This window comes from Bombus vancouverensis, chromosome 4 (genome assembly GCF_051014615.1).
Source record: "Bombus vancouverensis nearcticus chromosome 4, iyBomVanc1_principal, whole genome shotgun sequence".
Classification (NCBI taxonomy): domain Eukaryota; kingdom Metazoa; phylum Arthropoda; class Insecta; order Hymenoptera; family Apidae; genus Bombus; species Bombus vancouverensis.
This window is the reverse complement of record NC_134914.1, coordinates 13,198,526-13,215,424: the sequence shown is the minus strand read 5'-3', so window position 1 is coordinate 13,215,424 and position 16,899 is coordinate 13,198,526. Positions and strand designations below refer to the sequence as shown.

Sequence of the window (16,899 nt, the reverse complement as noted above, 5' to 3'; positions counted from 1 at the left end):
CTTCTGACGCTGTCGAAGTAGATATGCGATATACATGCTACTCTTGACAATTTCGCATATCGCTTTACCACTGCGATAGAACTGTTCACGCCGGAAATTCGAATTGAATGAACTTACAATTTATAACTGCGTCCGTTCCGCTCCATTGCGACGCGTTAACTGCCGCAAAAAAGTACGACGATTCCCAGTAGATCACTAAATTAGTGCATTGTGATAAACAAGCGCATTATCAGTTCGAGTACAAGTGGAAGCGTTATCGTATCGTGTCCGCGCAACAATATCCCATGCAGTAGTGTTTTGGTTTGCGCTAGGGCTGATTAGTATGATACTGTGTCTCTAGGATAGCGCGATCCGTTACGAATGCCATACTCGTTCTCCGTTTAGTACACCTTGGTTTCAATGATACTGGAAACCCGTTGCCGTGAATGCTTCCGCCACGAATCGTAATTTAATGCTTACGATCGTAATTTGCAAATTTATTATCGACGGAACAGCGTGTGCCAGATATCGAAATACCTATATATACCCGGAAAAAAAATTCAACTCGACTGTCTCTGCAATTCTTTTTTTTTTTTTTTCTTTTTTTAATCAAGCTAGACACGAGTTTTTGAATAACACAAAATATTTCTTTCGATAAACTGGCAACGAGAGATACGCCTCCGTTACGTTACAATCCTTGAGTCGCGACCTCCTGGCATGCAAGTTCAGAAAAACAAAATTTTATTAATTCCACGAATCGATGAATTTCTCGTTGTTATAGCTTTCGCGTGTTAGATAAAAGCCCGGGCGATAAAGCGGCAGAACGGCAAGGGAAAAAAGGATAACGTGGATAGGATCGTTAAGGAACGAAGGCTTCCAAACCTTTGTGTCGAGTTTAGTGGCGAAGAAAGAAAAAGTAGCGAGTTGGAAGTCAAGCAAAGAAGAGACTCGTCCCATTGGAGAATTTGGGAATCGATCGTGGCGGCACAGGTATCCCCAAGAATCCTAAAAATAAGGCACTTTATGGAATAGCCGATTCGCCTTGAACTTGCAACCGGTTGTTTTATCGGCTTGTTTGCTTTCTAACGGCGAAAGGAAGAGAAAAAGAGTGGAAGATCATTTACGCTAAAACCAAAATTTAAGTAACGAACGTACCGGCTTCCAGGCCGTCGATCCGCGATTAGATTCGGTGAAAGACGAGGGAAGGTGAGGTTTCTCGATGAAACGAGAGAACAAAAGCGGTGGAACGGAGACAGATGCGTAGCTAGGAGGAGCTAGACGGGACAAGTATTCAAATTTCAGAATGCCAATCGATTAATTGTTCTTCGTTCCCCAAACGAATTCGGCGTGAAAGATCCAGTTTGCGTTCGAGGACCAGGGGCCAGAACGACGGGAACGGATTATTGACGTAGTCTTTGAAGTTCATTGGCATCGGGAAGTCAAATGTGTTTCGATACAGGTTGTATGAGTTTTTCGTACGTAAAACCTGTTAAAGCGCTTTAACGGCTAAACGGAATGCATAATTAAGTCACACGGCAAGAAACGTCGTATGACAAAATTGTATATATGATGGATAGAAAATTCGTACACAGACACGTACCGTCGTCCCTCTTACAAGGATTCTTATCTTCTATCTAGCCGCGAGATACGATCAATAGCGCGCTGGTTTCACGAAAAAAATAATAGAAATTGAAAACTTGAGAAAGGGAAAGTATGGAGGATGACCAACGAAATTTGACGTGATTCCATGATTCTTCGCCAGCCTTGACCCAATAGAATAATACATTGTCTGGTGTAACTAATAGAAACCATTAATGCATCTTTCCTCCTAGAAATCTCAGCTTGGACGATCGTTTAATATTTTGCCACGGATATGTACACGAGAAAGCTATTAACAGGAGGCCAATAGATAATTCGGGAGGCCAAAACGACCGTGTGCCGATGTTTCCAATTACATCGCCTGTGTGATTTACACAACACGTGTTGGAAAGGAGTGGAATCCTTGGGAAAGCCACGGGAATCCATTCGTCAATTAAAGTTACGTTACTTGTAGCGAAGAAATCAAACAGCTTTTAATTACATCATCAATGGTGTTAATTATTCCACGACGAATTCCAGTTACAGAAGCAAAGCGAAAGAAAAGGCAGAGTTCTACAAAAGAGATTTCTAGGGATAGGGATAAATAGCTAAGGAAGATTGCTTGGTGATTTTCGAAGAACCGACGCAACGTATAAGGTAAGCCTGGCGTATGAGGAAAACTGAATTGTAACATGATCGACACGCGACACATGCCTTCAAGTTTGGATTGAAGGGTCTTAAGAAAGAATCAAGGCCACGGTACCAGTCTCAAGCCAGCTTTCTGCCGGTTGCTGGTTAGTGACCCACACCTATCCCAGGTTACAAAGATTTCGATTATCGTGTATGGACTCTTGGAACTCTAGGCTCTCTTCCTCTCCTTCCTCTTTCCTTCTCTTTCTTTTACTTTTTCGTTTTCCTTTGTCCTCACATTCTTCCCCTCTATTCTCTCGTAACTGCCCAACCGCGAAGGATATCGAACCTATCTTCGTTATTTATCGCTCTTCATCTTCGTGTAGGCGTCTCATGAATAAATACAATTCCTTAATTATTGGAACTGTATAATAAGATTGCATTACTTTGCCATTGTGATTTATTACGATTACGATCTTTATACGTTTCACGTACGAAATTACAATGTAATTTTTCAATTCGTTCCAATAGAACATCCTTCCGAAGTTTCGTCTTTTAAGAATTAACGAAAGTTTCCTCTTGTTCCTCCGCAGAGGGAAGCGAGAACATGAGAGATCGCACGAAACGCCGTTAACGAGACAGAAACGAAACATATTACCATATATCTTGAGATTACAATATACGATTGGCATTCTTAAATTCGTCCAAATAAGACATCCTCTCGAGGCCTCGTCCTTTAAGGATTAAGGCAACTTTTCTCGTGCTCGTCTGCAAAGGGAGGCCAAGGGAGAAATCGCGCGAGGCGTCGCTAATGAGCGAAAAGCAAAAGACATTGTAAATAATCGTAAAATTGAACACCTGAGAGCTCCGATATTCTTCTACAACGTAAATGTATACATAAATTCCATATGTTTGCGTTATCGTATCGTTAACTGGAAAGCAGTGCGTCGTAAATGTAGATAAGACGTTCATGCACTGCGTGTTTGTGAATGCCAATACCTTCGGTAAGATTCTTACTCGACTTTGATCTGCTCTTTCAATATGTAAGGCAACTTAGGAGGAGCGTCAATGACCCAGAATAATAGTAATGATGAAAATAATGCATATTAATAGGAGCATATTGGTACTCTTGCTAGTCCTATCGCTTCCTTTATATCCGTCACAATCGTCATTACTTTCGTCACACCTGTGTGTTAAATTTATTATACGTAAAAGATAATATTCTCAAAGAGGATGTTGTTGCGAAAAAAAAAAGCAAAAAGGGGAACCTTTTAGGAAGTTTTGGGAGAATGGTGAACCATCATGGAAAATTAAGCAGAAGGATCAAGGTGTCCAAGAAATCCATGGCCAACATCTTTGGATGAAAAAATAATAATCTTCGGAAATTTCGATTCGTCGTGATGCTGTGAAGAAATATTATGATGAAATGATATGTCATCAGAAAGTTATTTCTAAAGTAAGAAGGAGAGGAAACGTATCCTCTGCCCACCAGGTGGATTAAAAACTCTGTCATAAACAATGCTAGAGCTTATATAATAATTGAAAAAGAAAATGGATGAATTTCTTCGATATTTCCTCAAGGAGATAACTGTCATTCACAGATCCGTCTGTCGTGGCCAGATTTCAACCCCCACGAGCATCACCCGTATAAAAGTACCGCAGCTTGCAGCTCTCAGGGCAATTCCGCTTTACCCGGCTAACAGAAACAGTACTTGCACTTGCATCAATTACGGAGAACAGGTAATTGTATAAAATTGTTTAAATTGGAAACTAAATTAAGGAGGGTAATTAATCATTTTCACATGTATTTGTATACGAAGTATGACACCGGTAAAATACGTGCTGATCTTACTTGTGATGCTGGGAATCACGTACCAAATACTGGGAACAACTGAAGATTCTTATAGGAATCTGTTGGGGTTGAATCTTCCATACGGCAGAGGAATGGTAAGAAAATATAAAATACCACTTCTGTTTAGTTTTAACGATGCTAATAAATATGTGAAACGTGTTTCTAGAATAATGATTTACAATTTGCAAGACTGCTGATGTTGCCACCCTGCCTCTGTCATTCTAAACGCAACTCTGAACTCATAAACTCGCTGCTAGGTCTACCGAAAAATATGAACAACGCTGGAAAATAAAATTGCTGAAATTCTTTGATAATGAAGCTACGCTTTATCGAATGTATACATTTCAAAGAATCTTTTAAGCCTATAATGTATTAAACTCAATAAACTCAATAGAATTAAGTTCTTGTTGGAGGTCTTCTAATCAACTATCTCTTCCTGGCAACAAAAAGTATCAACTGTTACATAAAATAAAGCCCGTATGAAAGATAAGGTTTAGTTAGCTACGAAATAAAAAACACGAACAATGTTAATTATTTAATTTTTTATTCATTTGATACAATTTCAAATGCAAATAAATATTTCGAAATTGATGTACAAACTTCATTCTGTAGAAAAACAATAATTCTAGTTCGATTAAGAATTCTTCGCATATGTTCAAAATTTTAAATGGAATCCGCCGCCAATTGGTGGTTGTCTACCGCCTTCGGTAAGACCCATGTGAAAACCGGAGTTGCTTAGATCAGCATCGTCTCCGTCTCCTAATTGTTTGTACTCCCTCCCGCCGCTTGGTGGTTTTGGTGAAGCATTCGCTGTTCGTACACCAAGTTCTGACTTGGCTGGCCATGTAGGAAACATTTGTGGATCTATTGGTAACGGTGCTTCTGTAAAGTAGCCATGTTTTAAAGCATCCTCTGCCGAAATTCGTTGTTGAGGATCGTACGTGAGAAACCTAAAAAGAAAAATTTGTTTTAAGTTAACGAAAAAAGAAAAACGACGTTAGATTTAAAAAACATTACTTAAAGAATCATACTTATTTAATAACTCGATGCCTAAATCTGATAAAGATAAGCTGAAACGTTGTCTCAGATTGTTTACGGGATAATGAGCGAATGGAATTTTCTGCACCATCGGCAGTTTGCTATATCCAGGCCATATTCGATCATTTGGTGTACCTAATTCCTTGAATATCCTGTTTAATTGATCAATTTCGGATTTACCTGGGAAGAGTGCCTCCATTCTTAATAATTCGGCAAAAATGCATCTGGAAGAAACATATAATATCACTGATAACGCAAACATATTTAAATGAAAAAAATACTGATTCTATAATATTTTTTCTTACCCCACCGACCACATATCGATAGGAGTGCTATATTCCTTTCCACTTAGTAGCAATTCAGGAGCTCTGTACCAAAGTGTTACTACAATCGGAGTATATTGTCTTAAAGGAGAACCGTATTCTCGTGCTAAACCAAAATCACCAACTTTCAAAATACCTCGGTGACTTAGTAACAAATTCGATGTTTTCAAATCTCGATGAAGTATCCAATTATCGTGTAAATGAGCAACTGCTCGTAATAATTGTTGCATAAGACATTTAACTTCTCCTGTGGACAAAATATTCATATTTTATTTCTTTTATCAATAATACAATTATTTCGTCATATTTACCTGGTATAAAAACTTGTTTCTTTTGTTTCATCGTTTCCATTAACGATTTTAAATCATGCTCAACATAATCCATTACGATAAATATCTTATCCATATTGCTACCAACAACTATTTCTCGAACAGTAACGATATTTGGATGCTGAGCTTTCAGCAGAGTATTTATTTCTCTGAGACTGGTAATCGGAAAACCTTCCTTTTCTTTCTCCATTTTTAAACGTTTCAAAGCAACGATTTCATCTGTACGTTTATCACGTGCTCTGTACACTACACCGTATGTACCTTCCTCAATACGATTTAAACACTGAAATTCTTCTACACTTCTACAACCTGAAACGCCAAAAAGTTTATTGCACAACACGAAAATCAAACAAACAAATAAACAAATCAAATAAACAAATTCAATTACGCACCTTGAATTGCTGGCAAATATGGAGGTAATTCAGGCTCTTCGTCTTCCTTTTTTTCTTCTTCTTCTACATTCTTAGACGCGCCGTTTGAATCTACGTGTCCAGGCGATTCTCCGTCAGAGTGATCAGACTTCGCCAACCGATCAACAGATAAGGGGCTTGGATTATTGTAATCGGAACCATCATTAGAATCGGCGTTAGAACCTTTATTTGAATCATTAGATTCATCGTCATCATCGCTGCTAGATTCGGATGAGTCGGAAGAATGTCTATCGGAGGACCTCTCGCGCATACTTCTTTCTCCGTCGGATGAATGTCTAGATCTGTAAACAAATAACCAAGGTGTTTTAGAAATCAAAAATAGAATATCATGATATCGATTACAACAGATATTATGCCTTAATCCTTACTCCACAGATTTAGAACGAACTTCATCCGAACGAGCAGGACTCGGACTCTCGTCCGATAATTCCACGATAGATGGATCTTGATTGTTGTCTGGGCTTAGAGGTCGTTTTTCCCCTCTTTTCATTCGTCGCGCTTCCAACTCTAATCTAGAGACTTCTTTTCTCCTCGCCATTTCTCTATCCGCTTCCAGTAACCTTTCTTTCCTAAGTTCCTGTTCGGTCATTTCTTTCGGATCCTTCGGCTGTATCGGTATTTCATTAATTTCCATATCATCTGGTTCTTCCGTGACAATTTCCATCGCTTCACGCAATTGTTTTTCTCTATGTTCTTTTTCGCGTTCTGCTTTTTCTCTGTCTCTTTCACGAAGTCGATCATGTTTATGTGATCTTTTATGACGTTTCTCACTTCTTTCGGGCCGTTCCATTAACTCAGTTTCAGAGTACTGCTCTTCCAATACTCTCATATGCCTATGTTCCTCCATTCGAATTTCACGTCGTTCTCTAATATCATCGATAGTACGAGTCTCGCGACGTTCTCGCATATCTTCCAACCGTATATCTCTACGCTCACGCGATTCGCGTAATTCCCGAGTATCGTCCAAACGAATCTCGCGACGAGTTTCCACTTTGTAATCCCGAATGTCTCGCGAATCTTCTCGTCTTTCCCTTCTCTTATCCAATAATCTGTAAGTTAGACATATTAATAGAAAATATAGCTTTATTTGTCAACGTAAATGTGAGATATTGCATACCTTTCTCTCAGATCCTCCAAAACACGGTCTCCTGTACTTCTTTCTTTCCTATCATGTCTAGACTCTCTATCTCTATGACTTTCCATTCTTTCTAGCCTTTCAAGCCTTTCCCTATCTCTTTTGGAACCTTCTGAACGCTCTGATCTTTCCAAAATATCAACACCATGCCTACGGTGTCTATGTTTATCTCTATGTCTATCCTCCCCACGATCATGATGTCTAGATTTTCTTTCCTTTTCTTCCCTACGATCTCTTCTATCACTGTGTTTGTCTCTTCTTCGTGATGAATTAGATTTGTGATGTCGGACTACAGCCTGTGGTGGTTTTATATCCAAAGAGTCTGCTGTATCTCCCCCATCCTCCTCTGAAAAACTTTAAATATATTTTTCTCAAAACAACTAATGCTTAAGCATACAAAACTGATTTGGCAGAATATGTATGTTTTTTTTTTCATTTGATATATACGTGCAATGCATGTACAACATATCTAACTTAAAAAAAAGACAGGTCAATAATGAAAAATATTATTATTAGAACTTAACGACATATTAGATATTATTAAATACATATTGAAACTTATTTTCGCTAATAGTGAGCAATTTGGTAGGTTTGATTGTTTTCAAACTTTAGTATATTAAAAGGAACTACTTAAGGAAGCAAAATATTACGAAAAAAGTGTCGCAAACAATTATAAGTATTTTTAATTTTACTTTAAACCTAATCCTAAACTAACCTCAATCTAGTCCAAACCGTATTAAATTTTGTCATTTGTATTTCGCGATTCGTCCACTAGAGCTAAATTAAAATTGAACAGTCGTCGAAACGTCATACAGTGGTCGTCAAACACAGATCAGCTGAAATAGCTAGATACTGTTAGCAACAAAGATGATTATTAAGTTCCATTTTTTGTATATTTGTTACATGTATTGTTATTTTCTTTCTTGTGACTATTTTATTAATAAATATTAAATTAAACTCCTCTTTTACCTGTTTAATGTTTAGTTCCGATTCAATTTCTCTCATATAGTTAGAGATTAGGTTTAGGTTTAGTTTTATAGTCAAATTAAAAGTATTTATACTTGTTCACAACTCTGTTTTTTGTGATACTTTGCTTCTCTAAACAATCCTTTATAATATACTAAAGTTTGAAAACAATCATAGACACACACCAAACTGCTCACTATTACCTTATTTTTCTTTATTCAAAAAGTAAAAAAAAACAATATGTACATATATGCACTACTGAAAAGAAGTCTATAGCAGGACAAAGGCAAAGGAGGTACTGTTCTCCATTACTTACCATCACATGTTGCTATATTGTTTTATTTATATATGAAACTTTCTGTCAATACGTGTGCTTATCTTTATAACTGCACTAAATGTGTTAGAAATAACCAATGAAACTCATACTTCCCCTATAAGACTTCTTTCTAGCAGTACAAATGCATATACAGAGTATTCCAGAAAGTTGACGTCAAACCTCAAGAGCTTAAACATGAGTCCAAATATTAATTTTAGAGTTATAAAATGTTTTAATCAATAAAGTATTATCTACCTCTGTCTACAGCATATGTTCCATAGAATTTCCTTTCATTTCAACACACAATTCAGTATATTTCTTCATAGGACTATTAAATAATGTAAACTAAACTGTAGAATAACTCTATAATCACATAAATGGTACACAAACAATAAAACGATAAAGTACATTCTTCTGCCATTGTCGTTAGATGATATCAGTATGCTTAATTTCATAATTTACTCCATAAGTTGTAGATACATATGCAATAAAATCTCTTATGTTGTTACAAGCTCATAATTAAAAATGATTTGTAACTCCAAAACTAATAATATTTGGATCCACGTTTATTAAAATATTTTTGTTTGTTTTAAGGAGTACTGCATATTCCTGAGTTGAAGTTTGGCACTAACTTTCTGAAACAACCTGTATTAAGAAAAGATCTTATTATTTTAAAAATGCAGTTTGAGAATTGAGGTTAGTTAGTTAACAAAGCATCGTGTAATTTTATACCTGAAATCGTCCATATCCTTTAAAGGGCTTTTCTTTATTTCTCCATCTTCACTTTGATTATCAATATCCATGTCAAAGCTGTACTTTACTTTAGAGGACATAAAATGATTGACTTCTTTTATATATTATGATAGTTTTCGACACGTATAATCCAAAAATGTATGTGTCTTAACTTTAGAAATCTAACGGTTCAAAAGTAACCTATTTTTTGACACATTACAAGCAATTACAAGCAATTACAAGCAATTACAAGCGGCTACATATTACAATTAATCAGGTCCATTTCTTAATGGCGCTTCGCCATACATAATTATGTATATAGTTACGAACAAAACAACCATGAAATACAAAAATTCACTAGATTTATCACTAGATTTAGTTACATACGTAACACATTATTTCAACAACCGCAGCGCCAAAATGCAACGAATTTTGTCACTGTTCATTTATTAATCGGAAAAATAAACAAATAGTATCTCGAGGATAGATTTAATGCATCATATTCAATGTTTATTTTTTTCTATAGACACACACAACCGTTAGCAAATTCCAGTGTGCCTTATCGTCAAGAGGCATTTTTATTTGACCAATAATTTCCCTATATGTATCATAGTTCAATTAATTCTATCTCATATTTTATATCGTAATTAATGATGCAACGAATGTAAAATATTACCTGAAATAATGTGTAAGTTGTAGAAAAATATTTTATATATTGTAAATGGAATTACTCTTACACATGAATATCTACCCATAAACGGCGCTTCAGTCGTCATAAGTAAGTATATACGTGATAAAGAAAAATATGTTCCATGATTAAATCCATTTTCTACAAGTTTGACAGATGATCAAATGTCAGTTTTTAGAAACCTCGGGAAGATAACATATTACTGAGTAATTTACAATGGAAGCAGTACCGAGGTTGCCGATGATATCGTTTCAATTAAAAGTTAGCCCAGAACCTACTACGTTTGGACCAAAGTTAAAGCAGGTATGGATAAATAAATCACACTGCAACTTCTTTTTTATCATAAATACTCAATTTTTGTTTTTATTATTTACAAATTTAAATTGTCATTCCATATTTCCATTTCGCAAATGAACTGCGTGATCATTCATTAATTTATTTCAGTTTGTCAATTAATCTAATTAGAGCTATAATCATTTTTTGTTTTAGTATATATGTGATTTTTATAATAAAGATCCAGCAACATTTACACACGAAATACATCAGTTAGAAAGCTTACGTGCAGTGGCTGTACGACCACCCATTGATGTAGCTGGTTGTTCATTGTTGAAAAGATATTATTGTCAATTGCATTTTCTTCATAGTAGATTTCCTATGGGAAAAGATGGTATAGCAGCGGTCACATTCACATGGTAAAATAATTGAGATAGTGATGAATAGTTATCATTAGAATTAAAAAATTGAATGTATTTTATTTTAAATAGGAGAGATACATATGCAAACATGGTTTGCTCATTGGCAAATATTCGCTTTGAAATAATTTCTATCTTGTATAATATTGGTGCAATGCATACTCAGTTGGGAGCACTTACAGAAAGGACATCAGCTGATGGGATGAAGATGGCTTGTGCTCATTTTCAATGCGCAGCATGGGCGTTTGAGCATTTAAAAAATAGTTACCCACAGCCATCTGGTGTAGATTTAGCTCCAGAACTTATGACATTTATGCACCAGCTTTGCTTAGCCCAAGCTCAAGAATGTATATTAGAAAAAAGTATGCTTGATAATCGTAAACCCACAATCGTAGGTAAGTATAAAAGAAATAAGATTTGCATAAATATATTACATTTTTTGTGGCTTTAATTGTCTACTCTTGTACATCATTCTACAAGATATATGTATCATGTAGCAAAAGTTGCGAGACAGATAGTGGACTATTTCAATCTGGCATTAACTACACTTGAACAAGGTGGAAGTGAGGATGGAACCATATCAGATACCGTTGGAACTAAAATTTATAAGGTAAAATTTAAAAATATTGCTTACTGTTATTAATGAAACATTGTTCTAAAAATATTCTTTTTCAGAGCTGGAAGCATTACCTGAAATTCAAGAAAGCTTATCATTTAGCAGTTACATATTTATATCAAGGATTAGCTGCTGAGGAGCAAAGAAAGATGGGAGAAAGAGTAGCATTTTATAATGCTGCATTAGCTTCCTTAAATGAAGCACAATTAATTTATTCAAATATTCCTGGAGAAAAAGCAACTATAGAAGAAGCACTTACATTTACAAATGACGTGATAGAAGGGAAACGTAAAGCAGCTAAAAATGAAAATGAGTACATATACCACGAGGAAGTACCAGAAAAAGAAACATTACCTACAGTAAAGGGAGCTCCTTTAGTTAAAGGAATATCTTTTAGCATCAATGATCCTGAAGTTTCAGGTCCTGATATATTTGCCAGGTTAATACCAATGAAAGTGCACGAAGCAAGTTCTTTGTATTCGGAAGAAAAAGCGAAAATATTACGTTCCGTCGGTAGCAAAATTGAAGAGAGAGATCAGCAACTCAATACCTACTTAACGTCCTTAAAATTGGAACATATGAGTTTATGGGATCCCGATGCTCAAACAACGGAATGGGAGCGGTTACCTCTTCCTGATGAATTGGTTGAAAGATGCGCAGCATTAAATGCAAAGCAACACATTATTCAAGAGTTACTCGATATAATGGGAAAATTATCGGATACTAGCCAAGATGTTGAAAAAATATTGAAAGAAATTAAGAAACTTCTTCTTGATGAAGAACAAAAAGAAAAAGAATATCAAGATACGGTTGGAAAGAGGCCTCCGTCGATAGTTGCCACTGATTTAACCAGAGAAGCTAAGAAATATGAAGAAGCTCATAATAAAGCTTCAGAAAGTAATCATGCTCTTCATAAAGCAGTAACGATGCATGTAAAAAATTTGAAAGTACTTTCTCAACCGCTTGCTGACCTTATGGCCCATATACCTTCGCCAAGTGCGTACCTATCAGAACAAAATACTGAAAAATCACATAGCGCAATTGAATTAGAACGAATGCATACTAAGGAACTAAGGCGCATTTTGAATAAAGTTGACGAAATGCGTAGACAGAGGAACGAATTGCATGCAAAGTTACGAGATTCAATTTCACAAGATGATCTAACACGCTTACTAGTTACTGCCACGTCCGATTCTGGACCCTTGGATCGTTTATTTGCAGATCAACTAAGTAAACATCAAACTCTAGTAACATTGATAGACCAAAATCTTGCTGCACAAGATAACATCTTAGCAGCTTTAACAGATGCATATGCCCAAACTGCTAATGTACGAAAAGGGGTCGAAGAAATATTAAAACGCCGAGAACATACTATTTCTTCTTTGATTGCATCTTACGATGCTTATGAAGACCTATTAGCAAAGTCTAGCAAAGGTCTCGAATTTTATAGGAAATTAGAAATAAATGTCTCAAAATTACTTCAAAGAGTGAAAAGCACTTGTAAGGTGCAAGAAGAAGAACGTGAACAAATACTTGCACAGGATAGCAATAAAAATTCTCAAGAAAGGATTGATACAACAACAGCTGCTATTTATGATCAGAGTCGAAATCGAACTGGAAGTGGACTTAAGTTAAAGGATTATTTAAATAGCAGGCAGGAAAATATTCAAAATCAGTATTATAATGTATATAAAGAGCAAGGTAAACAAGTTCAGATAGATGCAGCAACAAAGTCATACTTGAATGACGCAGTGAATAAAAATGCAATGCATTCTAGTGGAGTGACTACGTTGGATGCAATGTCGTCTACGAAATCTATGCAGCAGTATTATTCTACACCATATACGGATTACAAAACGAATGTACCCTATACACATGAAATTTCAACATATAACGAAAATACTGCTTTAAGCCAAAACTATATGCAAGTAAATAGTTCAGATACTGTAAATACTTATCCACAAGTAATTGGGACGACAGCAAACACTGCAGTGCAGTATCCAGTAAATTCTTTTGTATCCAATGGACAATTTTCTACAGCTTTAGATGGACAGCATAAGTATTCTGCTAATCCTCAAACACTTTATAACTATCCTACCAATACATTACAATATGAAAATTACCAACCTTCTGCTGATTATGCTGGATATAATATCGCACAGCAATATCCTCCTAATTTTGATAAAACTGCTAGTACTAGCGTTACTACAGCTGAGATACCTCAAACATCGATGACACAAACGTCTGCGCCTCTAGCAAGTACAGTTAATAAAACAACAGATGTACAAGCACAGCTTTATACTACTCTGGCTCAACAAGGGCAACAATATATACCTGAATCACAACAAAAATTTGTTTCTCAAGAATCTGCTTCAACTATCAGTCAACATGTATTACCAGTGGATAATACTCAAATGCAAAACTATATCCTCCCTCAAATTAGTCAAAGTGAAGTTTCATGTACTCAAAGTTTCATTGGTACAATGTATTATAATCCATCCGAGTTACATGCTCAACAAGTCACATCGAATTCAAGTACATCCGAAACGACTAATATTCCTGCCTCTGGCCACTATATGCAAACACAATATATGAATACAAGCATTCCTCAACCTGTTTATTCTACTAGTTCTTTAACTGTTCCAGTAAATAATATGGGGACTTCATATTCTTCTAACTTGCACAGCTCCAATGCTGTACAATATCCACAGCAGAGTAGTACAGAACAAACTAAACAAATTTATACAGATAAAGTATACCAATATGGATCACAAGTCTCAGCTAGTGACACCACTTTAACTTATCCTAATACTTATCATGGTTTGCAACATGCCAGTGTTTCATATACACAAACTATATTACCTACAGATACTTCTAATACATATGCATACTCAAATTGTTCTACTAATACAGAAATAATTCAAAGTCATACAAAGCCTTTGGCAAGTATGCAAAGTTACACACAAGCATATCAATATCCACAACAGTACCCTGGGTATGGTGGTTATTCTCATGTATACAACCAAGGATACAATTATATCCAAGGAAATCAAATAACTATGCCAGTGACAGAATCTTATAAAGGCCAAATGGGATACACTTATAACTCCACCAATCAATGTTATGAATACAATCCTAGTAATGTTCAAACTTCACAATCAATTCAAGTATCACAGCAACCTTCTGAATCAACACTGCAAATAAATACCGGCATTAACAATGTATGCCAACAACAAGAAAGTAGTGCAAGATATACAAATGCTAGTAATAATTCTATGGTTAGTCAAACTCCATCTTCTCAATATTCAGAACAGACTTATCAGCCTCAAGGTGTAGCTGACATTTATTACACTACACCATATGGTCTCCAAATGCAAAGTACTCAAGGTAAATATCAAACTATTTTCTTGTATTAACATTGCAATTATTTAAATTTTATGTTTAACTTTTCTAGCATCCTCTAATAGAAATGAAAACTACACTAATTACAATCAAACATACATGCAAGCTGCTAACAATGGAACTAATACAACGACAAGCGCGAATCCTACTAAACCCGCTACAATGTCAGAGAAATCTAATGTGGACTTGCTTGCTGACCTTGATGTCACTATAAATCATGCACCTTTAGTGCCAGAAGTACGTCCTGTCAATAAAAGCAATGCACAAGACGAAGCTGTAATGAAAGATACGACAAAAGATGAAACGAAAGATACTGCTAGTGAAGATGATAAAGTAAAGTCGAATGACACTACTACTGTCGAAGATAAGACGGAAAACGAGAATTTGCAGATTGTATGGGATACGTGGTACAATGACGTGCAACCTAAAAAGGATCCTTTAGGGGATCCAGTAGCATTGCAGAAGTTTATAAATGAAGTTGAAAAATATGAGAAATTTGTAGATAGCTTACTTGTTAAAACATTAAGTGGAGCAACTAATCTTGATATAAAATGGAAGGAAGTCCAAGAATTTGAAGTAGGATCATATGAATTCCAAATTACTTGTATAGTGTAAAATATTATTCTGTTAATCGCACTACAAAATAATATACTTGAATTTTAGGAAAGGGAAAGTGGAAAACAATCGTGTACAGTAGCGCTAGCTCATTCTTCGGAAAATAGAGTAATGGAATGTATCCCATATGACACAACAAAGGTACAAATATCGTCGACAGATATTCCAAATTATATTAATGCTTCTCATATAATGGAAATTACACAATGGATACCGACAGCATTTATTATTACTCAAGCACCATTGCCGGACAAATTAGAAGTATTTTGGATGATGATATGGGAACAAGAAAGTGAAATAATTGCATGTTTAGTATCCGATGCACAATTAAATGGAGAGATATACTGGCCTATAAACGAAGAAGATATTCTGAACATTGGTAGCTTTACAATATCATTAAAAAAGAGAGTAAACCATGTATCCTACATCCAAAGAGTTATTTCTGTGCATAATACTAAAAAGAACTCAGAAAAGACTGTCGTGCACATGCAATTTCTCACATGGCCTTCCAAGTATGTCTTCGAAATAAATAATATTCAATCATTTTATGTATATAATTTTTTTTTACTTTTCAGCGGTTTTCCTAGTAGTCCAGGTGCGCTGCTTACTTTTTCAACTGATGTAATGACAGAACAAGCACTGAGACGTTGTACAAAACCAGTGGTGGTGCATTGTTTGGATGGTGGAGCACTAAGCAGCTTATTCCTAGTAGCAGCAGCAACAGTATGCCATATACGTGCAGGTTGTGGAATAGTCAATGTACCTCTTGTATTCAAGGGTCTTCTGAAGTGCCGTAAACAAATTGTAAATAAGGAGTCCTTGTTATTCGCGTATCAGTTGGTATTATACCACGCTCAAGACATTTTAATGAAACGTAAGAACTATTTCTCCTCTAATTGTTTATATGATTTGATCGAATTAATTCAAAATAAAATTTTCTTATCGCATATTTAGGTGGAATTTTATCGTCTACTCGCTCGACATTTGAGAATTTCGAAGGATTAAAGGGAAATAAGGACAAAACATCAAGGAAGATGCATCCTTCTGATGATTTCCTTCAAACTCTTGGCATAAATACCCAACGATCAGATGTTGACCAAGGTATTGTAAAGTAATATTTTTTACAAAGTATAGTTTAATGATATTGTTTAAACTTTAGGTCGACAAAAAGCTTCTACTGCTAATTCAATACATTCAACTACGACGTCGATTCAAGAGAAACCTAAAGAAGGAATAATTGATCCGCTAAGTCAACTGGATCCTCTATGGTCTATTAGAAGATAATCAAATAAATTTGCAAGTAAAACTTTATTATGCACCAGCCAATAAATTTATTATTTAAATGAACGTTTGCATTCCTACGTTTTTTAAATTAACGATATTGCTAAGAGTAAAATAATTATGGTAATTGTATAAACATTGCAATTCGTATTGATTCACATAGATGACACAATATTTCTGAAACAAAAGACACTTATGGTTCAGGAGTTTCATAATCTTTAAGTTTTAATGGTTTTACAATCTGTAAAATATATCGAATAAAATGTATGTATAAAAAACAAATGCTGTATGTTTAC

General features: G+C 35.4%; 3 protein-coding genes across 10 annotated transcripts; 2 read left to right on the top strand and 1 right to left on the bottom strand.

Annotated features, from left to right (window-relative positions):
* Positions 1-254: 254 nt before the first annotated feature.
* On the top strand, positions 255-4,439 carry Pdf (Pigment-dispersing factor). Of its 5 annotated transcripts, none has more exons than XM_076618282.1 (5): positions 255-443; positions 761-2,214; positions 3,789-3,927; positions 4,008-4,134; positions 4,206-4,439. In XM_076618282.1, the coding sequence occupies exons 4-5, from the start codon at positions 4,009-4,011 to the stop codon at positions 4,329-4,331; spliced, it is 252 nt and encodes an 83-aa protein (XP_076474397.1). In that variant the 5' UTR covers positions 255-443; positions 761-2,214; positions 3,789-3,927; position 4,008; the 3' UTR covers positions 4,332-4,439. The 5 variants fall into 5 exon arrangements, with proteins under 5 accessions (XP_076474397.1, XP_033189484.1, XP_076474398.1 ...); XM_033333593.2 differs by adding an exon at positions 3,463-3,643 and having other exon boundaries at positions 255-2,214; XM_076618283.1 differs by having other exon boundaries at positions 255-969.
* A 127-nt stretch (positions 4,440-4,566) lies between these two features.
* Positions 4,567-9,600, bottom strand: Pitslre (cyclin dependent kinase 11B pitslre). 3 transcript variants are annotated; one of them, XM_076618279.1, is made up of 9 exons: positions 9,310-9,600; positions 9,210-9,239; positions 7,278-7,649; positions 6,529-7,209; positions 6,122-6,441; positions 5,712-6,038; positions 5,383-5,647; positions 5,071-5,301; positions 4,567-4,989 (listed from the first exon to the last, which is right to left on the bottom strand). In XM_076618279.1, exons 1-9 carry the CDS (start codon positions 9,408-9,410, stop codon positions 4,695-4,697), a joined length of 2,622 nt encoding a protein of 873 aa, XP_076474394.1. In that variant the 5' UTR covers positions 9,411-9,600; the 3' UTR covers positions 4,567-4,694. The 3 variants fall into 3 exon arrangements, with proteins under 3 accessions (XP_076474394.1, XP_033189488.1, XP_033189489.1); XM_033333597.2 differs by lacking the exon at positions 9,210-9,239; XM_033333598.2 differs by lacking the exons at positions 9,210-9,239; positions 9,310-9,600 and adding an exon at positions 8,011-8,551.
* Positions 9,601-10,093: 493 nt separating this feature from the next.
* Positions 10,094-16,669, top strand: mop (tyrosine-protein phosphatase non-receptor type protein myopic). Of its 2 annotated transcripts, XM_033333516.2 has the most exons (10): positions 10,094-10,300; positions 10,487-10,689; positions 10,762-11,084; positions 11,187-11,299; positions 11,365-14,692; positions 14,760-15,283; positions 15,371-15,834; positions 15,898-16,196; positions 16,277-16,423; positions 16,482-16,669. In XM_033333516.2, exons 1-10 carry the CDS (start codon positions 10,214-10,216, stop codon positions 16,604-16,606), a joined length of 5,613 nt encoding a protein of 1,870 aa, XP_033189407.2. In that variant the 5' UTR covers positions 10,094-10,213; the 3' UTR covers positions 16,607-16,669. The 2 variants fall into 2 exon arrangements, with proteins under 2 accessions (XP_033189407.2, XP_076473799.1); XM_076617684.1 differs by lacking the exons at positions 10,094-10,300; positions 10,487-10,689 and having other exon boundaries at positions 10,947-11,084; positions 11,170-11,299.
* Positions 16,670-16,899: the final 230 nt, after the last annotated feature.

Excerpts from the sequence above, each read along its gene's own strand:
- mop (XM_033333516.2), top strand. The coding sequence starts at position 10,214 with ATGGAAGCAGTACCGAGGTTGCCGATGATATCGTTTCAATTAAAAGTT. Across the intron at positions 10,301-10,486 it reads TTGGACCAAAGTTAAAGCAG|TATATATGTGATTTTTATAA; the intron begins GTATGGATAAAT and ends TTTTTGTTTTAG. Across the intron at positions 15,835-15,897 it reads TTTCTCACATGGCCTTCCAA|CGGTTTTCCTAGTAGTCCAG; the intron begins GTATGTCTTCGA and ends TTTACTTTTCAG.
- Pdf (XM_076618282.1), top strand. The coding sequence starts at position 4,009 with ATGACACCGGTAAAATACGTGCTGATCTTACTTGTGATGCTGGGAATC. Across the intron at positions 4,135-4,205 it reads TTCCATACGGCAGAGGAATG|AATAATGATTTACAATTTGC; the intron begins GTAAGAAAATAT and ends ACGTGTTTCTAG.
- Pitslre (XM_076618279.1), bottom strand. The coding sequence starts at position 9,410 with ATGTCCTCTAAAGTAAAGTACAGCTTTGACATGGATATTGATAATCAA. Across the intron at positions 9,240-9,309 it reads AAGGATATGGACGATTTCAG|ATCTTTTCTTAATACAGGTT; the intron begins GTATAAAATTAC and ends TAAAATAATAAG. Across the intron at positions 6,039-6,121 it reads ATATTTGCCAGCAATTCAAG|GTTGTAGAAGTGTAGAAGAA; the intron begins GTGCGTAATTGA and ends TTGGCGTTTCAG.